This window comes from Haliaeetus albicilla, chromosome 10 (genome assembly GCF_947461875.1).
Source record: "Haliaeetus albicilla chromosome 10, bHalAlb1.1, whole genome shotgun sequence".
In the NCBI taxonomy this organism is placed as follows: Eukaryota; Metazoa; Chordata; class Aves; order Accipitriformes; family Accipitridae; genus Haliaeetus; species Haliaeetus albicilla.
The window spans coordinates 13,996,258-14,006,967 of record NC_091492.1 but is presented as its reverse complement, the minus strand read 5'-3'; the positions used below and the strand labels follow the sequence as shown (position 1 = coordinate 14,006,967).

The window sequence follows — 10,710 nt, the reverse complement described above, 5'->3', positions numbered from 1 at the left end:
GACGTGCGTTCATTAAGTAACAGGCATATTCCAAGCTCAGTTCAGTAAAATCTCCATAGCTAAGAGCTGTTTTGTCCACTGATGACATGCTCCATATAGTCAATTAGTTAAAATCACCGTCTATCCTATGATCGCGATGGGCTCCTAACATCCCAAACTCAAATCCCAAATTGAATCTCAATATTGAGTTTTATTCAAAATAATTTTATCAAATGTCTGGGGTTTTTTTAAACATGCACTAAACATACAGTGAGCTCAGAATTTAACAGATGTTTTTGTTACTATTATAATGTGATCTTTTCCTGCAGGCTGTTGCAGTAATTTTGCCGCTAGAAGATAATAAAAAGCCATTTTCTCCCCTGCAGAGCTTACCTTTGGCTGACTCAGCTGAGCAGCTGCAGTTTCCTTTACCTGCTTTGAAATTATTGCATCCCAGTTGGGCAAGATACTTCTGCTACTGAGAAACAAGTGTTTTTGGAGAAAATGCCAGAGGCAATAGATCAAATAAAGTCTCTTTACCTTGCTCCAGTTGCATTAAAAGCTGGCAATTTGGGCTGCAGCTTTTTCAAGTGGTCCCACAAATGTTTTGCTTTTACAGCCAGGAAAAAAGAGCTCCTAAGCCTGCCTATCAAATAGCTCTTAAGATTACTGGTTAAACTCTGAGTTTGTATCTCAATAAGGCATTCAAACAAGGATGTGACAGCTTCCAAAACAAACAAAATACCAACAGAAAGTCAGCTCTCAAGTGCAACTGCTTAATACTGACTGCACGCCCAGCGTGTACCTCGAGGCTTCCCTTGCCTCATGCAGCAGTTGCCTGAGCACACCTCCACTTCTGACTGAAGAGGGAGAAAGTAGAAACAACCTTCAAATCCCAGGCTGTTTGGCTAACCCAGTGCTACATTTGGCCGACATGTAATGATTATTGCCCAGGTGAGCATATTGAGAAACAACAACAAAAATAAAACAAAGTACTACATCTCAGTGATAAAGACTATGGTTAGGGTAACATGAGAGGAAATTCAGAATAATTTTAGCATGTAGGGAAAAAAACAGTTTAAGAGTAATAATCTATGGCTGGTTAGATCTGAATTATTCTGGCAGCTGAGACAAACTCTGACATATTTAGTTCAGTGCTTTGTATATTTAGTTAGCTTTACCTAAAAAAAGCATTTTGTCGAGGATTAATTTCTCAGCTGGGCAGATCTCCCCAGACCTAGAAGACTGCTCGCAAGGCAGCCAGGATGGAGGCGGCTGGTGCCCAGGCTCAACACAAAAGGGCTCCCAGTTATGAGAGATGCTCTGCAAAGGCTCTGCCCCTCCTTCCACCGACAGATGACTCAGTCCTGCTCTCACACAAGGACAAAAAAGACCCCACACTAAAGCCCTAGCAATAACCTGAAAAGCACTGTTCAGTCCAGCAGCCTGCTCTCTGCAGTGAGCTTTCTTCTCCCAGGTTTTCAGAAGTCTGTTGACGACCCAATGGACCTCTCTGTAACCCTCCCTCATACACTGCCAGGGAGCCACCTACTGCAATTAACTTAGTCCATGTCCTCGTTCATCTGCTCATCTGATACAAACATAAAGTATGAAGAAATAAGGTCTTGTGGAAACTCTTGTGACTGCCCAAGCACTTTAGCTCCAAAGCACATCATGAGCTTCCCAGCCCACATTATTATTACCAAAGAAAACGAAAACCTGGGAAAAAAAAAATATTTCTAATACCTTGACAGGTCCATCAGTTCCCATTAAAAATACAAAAGCTATTACAGAAAGTGAGCAAGCACCTGAATTATAGATCAGCGCAGGCCCGGGGAACTGGGGACTGTTTTACAGCGCCAGGCAAGGGCCAGAGCTCGGCTCTCCCACGCCTCTGGCTGGGGACACCCGCCGAGGAACACCCACGGCCTCTGCTCACCCGTCCCACCACCCTCACCTCAGCGACACGCAGGAGGGGCGCTCGGCGGCGCGCGGCAAAGCAGCCACCGGGGAGACACGGCCACAGCAAGGGACACCCCGGGAGTATCCCCGGGGGGCGCCAGCCCCAGCGCTGACGGGGCGCCGCCCGAGGAGAGGCGGCAGGAAAAGCCCAAAGGCGCCTGAAGGGCCGCACGGCCCGCGCCAGCCCGCTCACAGCCGCTGAGGGCCGCGGGCACCGCGAGGCAGCCCCGGAGAACGGCGAACGGCGCTACACGCGCGCCGCGCCGCCCTCCGGCGCCCCCTGGCGGCGCCCTGCTCCGCCCTCCGCCGCCTGCCCCGCTCCGCCATTGGCCGCCGTACAGCGAGGGGGCGCGGGCCCTCACGGCGCGCTGAGCCCCAGCGGCGCCCATTGGCCGTCGGGCGCGGGGGTGGGCGGGGCCGCGGGAGCGCAGCCCGGGACGGCGGCGGAGCGGAGCCGCCTGGCGCGGGGCGGCCGGGGAGCGCTCGCCGGAGGCGGCCGAGGCCCTTCGGCGGAGGTACGGGGCCGAGCGGGGCTGCGGGGAGGCTCGGCTCGGCTCGGCGCGGCGGCTGGGCGGGCACCTCGTGCGGAGGGGGAGAGTTTTGGAAGAGTCGAGGGTCTCCACCGCCGGGCCGGCGCGGCGGGAGGGGAGCGGTCTGGCGGCTGCGCTCCGCCGGTTCGCCGCTCCGCCCGCCGTAGGAGAGAGGGGTGGGGGAGGCTGTGCTCGCCGCCGGGAGGGCTCGGCCCTGCGGGGCCCGCGGCGTGCTCGGCCCGCCTGGGACCCGCGCCCCCCCGCGGGTCTCTCTGCTCGCGGGGGAGCCGGTCGGCACCGAATCGCCCCCCGCCGCTCTGCAGCACCCTGATGTCTATGCATGGCTTAAGTGCCGGTTAGAGTGACGATTTGGGGTTTTTTTAGAAGGCACTCTTAAGTTGCCGAGTTTGACGCTGTACCAAAGCCACAGAAGTTGATCCCGCTGCCGACCTGTAAGAGGAATCCCCCAGCTCTGGCCGTGCATCTCTTCTAAAAGGCACGGGCGTTTTCAGGCGTTGAGAGAGACACAGGATTAACCTCTTCCCTTGGTGATTACCCACCCTCACCAGCAAGCCTGTGTACGTCATTTGTCATGAGCCCTTGTCCAGCCTGAGCGTGTAACGGGTGGCCTGACCAAATGCTGTTACGTTAGTCCTGTCGCCTCCAGCCCCAATGCCCGAGAGTTCCTTATGGAGGTCTCTTCCTTATGGCTGCTCACCAGGTTGATGCTGACGAGCGGCAGAGTGGGGAGCAGGAGGTGCCTGTGGAGTACCACCTTGATGCACTGCCTGAGGACGTGTGTGTGCGTGGACGGAGAGGAGGGGGGTGAGGCTCTTTAGTTTCAGGTTTTCCTTCCTTCTGTACAAAGCTGCTTGGATGCCTCTGAGCCTGGGTGACACATGCAAGAGCCACAACTGAGCTTGGGCTACCAACTGCCGGTTTTGGTAGCATCAGGCTGAGCTCCTCAAAAGCCACTACTCAGCTGTCCCCTTGTTCTGGCCCTACGTGCCACAAGTCCTGGGCATGCTGAGCAACAGTGGCAAGAAGCTCAGTAGCTTGGTTAGTCCAAATCCCACCGGGACTGGTGGCATTTCTCAGTCAAATGCCTAACATGACAGTCAGTCCCAAAGTGTGCATGTACTGAGTTGGGTTCCTCATGAGCACGGGCTTGCCAGAGCCTGCCCCTCTTGCCCCCAGTGGCCCAGCAGTTACAGCATGCTGGGAAAGAGGGAGAGGCAAGTTGAAATCCCCTCTGGGAGGAAAAGGAGAGGAACTATGTTTTTCTTGCTCTAAATGCCTGCTCAGGCTAAAACATGGCTACATCTTGCTTACTGTGCTTGGTGAGGAAGAGCTTATGCCAGCCATAACTCCATGAGAGACTTCTCAGCTGAGCAAAGCAGAAAGAGCAAGTAAGGGCGAGCTGCAGAGAGAGATGAGGCTTAGGGCACTTTCTGGTGGCAGACCTCAACAGTCAGATCTCAGTGCGCCGATACTCATGGACCATTCCTTGCATGTGGTATGCAATGGATACCAAGACTGTCAGTTCTGTTTGACAGCAAGAATGCTAGAATCAGGTAGAACAGCTTACTACATTGCTATGCCTAAGCCTTAGATCCATACAGACTTGAAAAACATACCCCGGACTCGCTGACCCAAGAGCTTAAGTTGAAATGCTTTGCCTGGCATGCATCAACATGGCTGTTTATAATCACAAGTGAACAAGTGCTTATTGTTAAAAGATGTGGCTTGCTTACCTCTGGAGTGCCGTGCCAAATAGTATTTTTTTTTTCCTTTGAATATCAGTTGTATTCACTGAGTATATATCCATTGCATAATATTTGATCACACACAGAACCAACAGATCTTGATGAAAAAAACAACCCCAAACTTTGCCATGCCAAAAATTCCCATGAAGAGTATCATGCTACCAAAGTACATCTTCCCACTCTCATTTCAACTGTGTAAGCTTCTGCAGCATGTGGCACATGTGCATATGTTTCATTTGGTAATAAGCACCATGACCCTGCTGACCCAACAGGACAAACTTGAACAAACAGGAAAAAAATATTTACCAAAATGAATAAAATAGATTAGAATTTATATCCTCATTTTTATCTCTCATCACTGTTGTTCCAAAGGGTGGGGCTCTCACCTCCCAGTAAAGGAGACTTTACCAAATTCACATATCTTTACCAAATTCACATAGTACTTCCATTCCAAAGCCAAACTGAGTATTATTTGCAGTGAGTAACAATATTAACATAAAATTGGTTTGTATGCAGTTACTCAAGCTGAGCGCTATCTAGAACTCAGGGCAGGATTGATCTTGCGTGTGGTGTGATGTAGCGAGTCACCCTCTGCAGATTGATGCTTCTCCCCCCCTAATGGGAAAGGGAGCTCACAGAGGGATACAGTTAGTTGTCCAAGTCTAAAGGTGGGCGATGTGCATCCCAGGCCTCCTGCTTTTTTACTGCTTAGTATGTGTTTGTGCTGTTCTCTGGCCATTTATGCCTGACAGGAGAGAGATGGAAGAAAAACGCTCTGCTTTTGCTTCTCCGGGAAAACTCCTTCAGGAAATAACCCTGGGCTAGAGCAGCAGCTGACACTTTTAGTCTTAGCAGGGAAGATTTTCCCAGAACAGAGTTAGCTTTTCTTTGGTTAACTCATGGCATTTTAACTGGGTAACAAACCAGAGGGTGGAGGAATAAGGACATACCCTGCAGGTAGGAAGCGTGATGGGTAATGAGAGCTCACTTTCATTTCTTTCATGTTGCAGGATTGTGTCTGTCCCCCGTACAGCCCCTTCTCCCTTTGCTCCATGCAGCAAGTCCAAGTGCTTGCTGGCCTATGCAGGTGCCCAGATCAATGCAACAGCTAAAGCTTTCACAGCAGCAGGGCTTGCACTCCTCTTCGAAAATGAGCTTATGTTTCCTGGCTCTTTGCAGGCACCGTCTTTATATCTGACAAAACGTTTTCATCTCCACTGGGATCCAGTACATGGAGATCCCTAGAAATTACGAGTAGTGTCAGGTACCATATTTGCTTGAGAGGTTGGACCATGCTTCTAAAATACATAAAATAAAAGTAAAGGAAGCAGGCTAAGAGCTGGGGCTCCATAACCCAGACACATGAGGAAGCAAGACTGGTGGGAGCAGGATTAACTGCTTTGGTTTATCCCACTTGGTGTTGCTGATGTCAAAAATTCTTGACAGTATTTTGTTGCATTCACAGTCTTTCCACACCAAACTTCCCAAGCTGTAATTTCAGTTTTTCTTTTTCCTTTATTATTTCGTGTGCTCATCTTGCTGTTTCATTCAAAAGCTCCTCATCCACGGAGTTGTTTGTAGGAAACCCTGAGAGTCCACATCCCAGGATAGGTGAGACTCTGGGTATTCGTAGTTAGGGAGTTTGGTGTTCAGTTGTGGACGATAGTATGCCCTGCTTGTTTGTTCTTCAGCCTAATTTGTGTATTTAAGAGGGAGAGAAAAAAACTACATGCTGTGTTGTTGTAATTCAGAATAGATTGGAATGTATGTCCTGCAGCAGAGCAGCTCCCTTCCATGCACAGGCCCACTTGGGCTGACAGATGAGGGAGGGGAACGGAGACTTTCTCCTCTCCTGGCGGCAAGTAATAAATCCCTTCGCACAACTTCCGTGTGTCCATACTGAAGTGGCAGGTCGGCTGGGGCATTACCTCGGCCACGGCTGATGGTGTCAGGCCCCTGGATTCCCACCGGCTGGCTGCAGCACGGCCCCTGGCTGGAGCATTGCAGTTAATTGTAAATTGCCCTCCACGCTGAAGCGCACACACGTGAGTGGATGTGCTTACCACTGTTCAACTCCATCAAGTCCATTCCGGTGCTCCAAGGCCCTGAAGATACGCATCCTTCCAGAAGGAAGCTGGAGGCCTTGGAACCCTCCCTCTAAGTCTGAGGGAGGCCGCCAAGAAGCCAGCTGTTCAGGAGCGCTGGCCACTCCACACTTCTCTGTGAAAGCTGTTTCTGCAGGGTAGGTCACTTCAGTTAGGTCTTCCCAGGGCTAAACCTGCATCTTAGCTTTGTGCCTTTGTACCCTGGCCTGCTCTAGAGAAGAAAATTCTGGCAACTCAGAAGAATTGACCAGTCTGTCTGGCAGATAGCTCAGGTAAGAGTTAGATGGCATGTAGCAGCCTTGAGCAGCAGCTCTGTGGTTTCCCTTCTAGCATACCGAAGGGCTGATCTGGGGTGAAGGGCAAGGGCAGAATGTGAATCGTCATTGTCCCAAACACACAGGACCAGGCGTGCTGTCCTCCTCCTCCTCTCTTTCCCCTCCAGCCTCCATGGCTACAGGGACTCTTGACAAGGAAAATGGGGAAAATGGTGGAGGGCAGCTCTGCATTAGCGATTCTATGTTCACTAGCGATGAACTGCTAACAGCAAGCAAGGCGACACACATCCCTGTGATCTCGGAGCTGCCTCGTGATGGCTGAGCTACCTCGCTGGAGGAGGAAATGACTCACGTTCCCGTGGCCTGCCAGCCTTGGGGCAGCACCCCAGTGCAGGAGGGGCTAGGTGCAACGAAAAATCGAACTACAGCACGGAGCACTTTCCTTACTGCAAACTACCCACAGCAAACGTTTGCTTTTGCTTCAGAGTTACCCTTATCTAGGTTTTCCTGTTTAAAAAAAAACAACCAACAGACTATCAAAACCCCAGATTGTATGAAGAGAGCACGGAGGTGGGGGGAGGGATGAGCGTGCTGCCTTCCACTTCCCCTTCAGCAGAGGTCAGACTATTTTCAGAAATAGTAACTGGAAGCACCGGCAGCCCCGGCTTAACTGTGGTAATGGAGGAAGCGCTTGGTTTGTGTGGGTTTATTCACATAGCGGGTGCTTTTTTTCTTTTTTTTCTTTTTCCCCCCCTTTTTGTCACACAGCGAGGACCAGCGGGAACAAGTGATACCGTGCTATTTTGTTCCTGCCTCAGCTGTGGCCCAAAACGGCATTGTGAGGTGCGTGTGTCTGTAACTAATCCTCAAGAAAGCAGGTGTGCAGTCAGAAGCAGGAGGCTTGCTCCCAAGACCACAGATATCCTCCCTGAGCCTGTGTCCAGCCCAGCATCAGTTAGCCCCCAGCATCAAGAGGGATAGAAAGGGAGGGGTCCTGGTATCCTTCAGCTGTCACAGTATGGTTACTCCTGAGCAAGTACTTATACCCACCTAAGAGCAGGTTCAGACTAACTGGCTTCCTTTACTGTGGGCATGCAGTTATACTGGTAAAAAGCACAGCTGTAATGGAAGAGCTGGCTCTGCCTTCAGGGGCTTCCATTGCTGCAAACCGAACTATCCCAGTATAGACCAGGCTGTTACAAAGTGGGGTCAGAAAGTTTGAAAATATAATTTTAAAAAGTAACAAACTAAAGTGAGGAGTGGTAAGGAGATTACTCCTAACTTTAGGTGGCATTAGGAGCATCTCACCTGTGCTACTCAGCCTCACCCCAGTGCAGATGTTTGCAGCTTCACCACTTCCTTCTTTATTTTCCTCTCTTCAGAGCAAGCTGGAGATGGTGGACCACCTTGCAAACACTGAGATCAACAGTCAGCGCATTGCTGCTGTGGAAAACTGCTTTGGGGCTTCTGGACAGCCCTTAGCCGTGCCGGGAAGGGTCCTTCTAGGAGAAGGGATTTTAACCAAAGAATGCCGCAAGAAACCGAAGCCTCGCATATTCTTCCTTTTCAATGACATCCTTGTCTACGGCAGCATAGTCATCAACAAAAGGAAGTACAATTCCCAGCACATCATTCCTCTTGAAGATGTCACTTTGGAGTCGCTGCCAGACACCTTGCAGATGAAGAACCGCTGGATGATTAAAACCTCCAAGAAGTCCTTTGTGGTTTCCGCGGCCTCCCTCACAGAAAGGAAGGAGTGGATCAGCCATCTGGAAGAGTGCATCAGGCACCTGCTGACGAAGACGGGCCGGCAGCCCTCCACGGAGCATGCAGCCCCCTGGATCCCCGACAAGGCGACGGACATCTGCATGCGCTGCACGCAGACCAAGTTCTCCACGCTCACCCGAAGGCACCACTGCCGCAAGTGCGGCTTTGTTGTCTGTGCAGACTGCTCCAGGCAGAGGTTCCTGATGCCCCGACTGTCCCCCAAGCCCCTGAGGGTGTGCAACCTGTGCTACAGGCAGCTGCTGGCGGAAAAGAAGAAGGAGGCGGAGGCAGATGGCAGGCAGCTGGAGCCGATCCGCTCTGCCATCCCGGGCTATGAACCCTCCAGTGGCGATGACAGCGACAAGTCTGACGACGACAAAGCTGACCAGTGGCCAGCAGACACAGCATTTTATACCTCAGAAGTATCTTGGTCATCTTTCCATAGCTGACCTCCCTGGGAGTCGGTGGCATTTAGACATTAGGAAGCCAACTCCTGGCCTCCAATGCCTGTCCTTCTTGATGTTTTCTCTGGAGGCCGTGCCTAGGAAGGTGGATCTTGGCCCAGGTGTGTGGTGTCTGCTTGGGGAGCAGAGGTGGGCTTACCCCTCTGAGAACGTGTCTCATACAATGCGAGCACAGAGAGCAACAGCTCAGTGAAGAGCACGGACTGGGGCAGAGACCTGCGGATCAGCCTTGGCCAAATGAGCTCACCCTTCAGTGCCTTAGTCTTTCCATCTGCAAAAACAGAGCAATACAAACTTTTCTCAGGTGCTTGGGATGGGCTCTTGGGAGAACAAGGAGCAAGAAATCCTGGAGTAAAACATGCTTGCCTGCTAGCGGTGTGTTCCTCTGTCATGGCAAGAGGCACTCTGGATGCTGTTTTCCATCAGCATGGCATCTGTGTCAGAGATTGTCATTGCAAGCGGGCCAGCCTGGGGGGACAGCCGCTTATCCCTGCATGGTAAAGTCGGCACAGGCTTCCCTTTCTGCACCCAGGTCTCTCAACTTTGGAAACACTAAGGGATGGTGGTCGGAATGCAGGGAGCTCATACGAGGCTCGGTGTGAGCAGCCTTAGCAAAGCACTGGAGCATCCAGTGCTCTCGCATGGAAAGAGGCCATTTTGGTGGTACTGGGCCGGGAGGGAGGAAGGAGAGGGGAATGCGACAGGTAAAGTTATACAGAGGAGTGAGATAAAAAGGGAGAGACTTACTGCACTTGACTCAACTAAGTGCAGAGCCCCAGATCTCAAAAACAGGCCGTTCCACCAGATTACCAGCAACTTGATGAACTCAAGCCTGCCAGGTAAAAGGATAGCCCAGGGAAGACTCGTTCAAAGTCTTGAAAAATCCAGGAAAATGCTCCAAATTAAGATCCTGTGAAGTACAGCACTTCCACTTCCCTCCTGAGCAGTAGCCCAAGGCATTGAATGCTCACTTGTGGGCTCACCTCACGTCTATCAGTCTCATGAGTCCAAAGTTAAGGTCCTTTATGTACCTCCAGGACTGGAGCCCAAGGCTTTACAGTTAACTTGAGATCAACTTTGAAGTTCAAACTAAGTTAGAAATAAACCATGTTTATTCAAGTATTTTATCATAATGTAGCGTGGGAGTAAATATACTGAAAATCAGACAACAGCAATTGTTTTGCAGCAGACATTTCTACAAACTCTGTTACTACTTTTAGTATATTTTTGTATTGTGTATTTTATGTTCTGGAAAAGGAACATGGCTGGGAGTCGCTGCCAATGTTATACACTGTTTCCCTACCGTGACCTGTTCCAAACAGTGCATTGCCTGCCAGACGGCCAGACTTAGTGTTTTTTAAATTTCAGTTCAAAGTAATCATTCTTAACTGTCTTTTGTAAACTGCCACAGTTCCAATGAATTTGTATTACTTGACTGTGTGTGAATAAAGATATGGCCAACAGGAAGAAGCCAGGAAAGTATGACAATAAAGCGTGTTGTTATTTAACAAGAGTCTTAAACGAGAGCTGGGATTCAGGCCTGGCCAGCCAGCGTGAGTTCTGTCTCCTCAGCCTTGGGGTGAATGCTCTGGGTTTCTATTTACTGCTTGAAGGTAAGCGCGGGTGAAAAAAAATGGCCAAATCTGATGCTTCCTTTCTATTTATACCATGTTATCATCTGACTGAGTTTTCCCAAGTCTTTCGCAATCCCCTGCGGTAGTCTGTATTAATTTAAACGGTATTTTTCCGGTGGGGGCACAGCTTAGAGTGGGTCAACAAACCTTATGACCTGAGCAGATGTTTGGGGGTTTTAAAGCAATAAGTACACCAAGTTCTGTTTTCTCTATCCTTCTCCAAGCGTA

General features: G+C 50.4%; 1 protein-coding gene across 2 annotated transcripts; it reads left to right on the top strand.

The window, feature by feature from the left end:
* Nucleotides 1-2,335: 2,335 nt before the first annotated feature.
* On the top strand, nucleotides 2,336-10,361 carry PLEKHF1 (pleckstrin homology and FYVE domain containing 1). 2 transcript variants are annotated; one of them, XM_069793557.1, is made up of 3 exons: nucleotides 2,390-2,456; nucleotides 7,386-7,460; nucleotides 8,000-10,361. In XM_069793557.1, exon 3 carries the CDS (start codon nucleotides 8,012-8,014, stop codon nucleotides 8,831-8,833), a length of 822 nt encoding a protein of 273 aa, XP_069649658.1. In that variant the 5' UTR covers nucleotides 2,390-2,456; nucleotides 7,386-7,460; nucleotides 8,000-8,011; the 3' UTR covers nucleotides 8,834-10,361. The 2 variants fall into 2 exon arrangements, with proteins under 2 accessions (XP_069649657.1, XP_069649658.1); XM_069793556.1 differs by lacking the exon at nucleotides 7,386-7,460 and having other exon boundaries at nucleotides 2,336-2,456.
* Nucleotides 10,362-10,710: the final 349 nt, after the last annotated feature.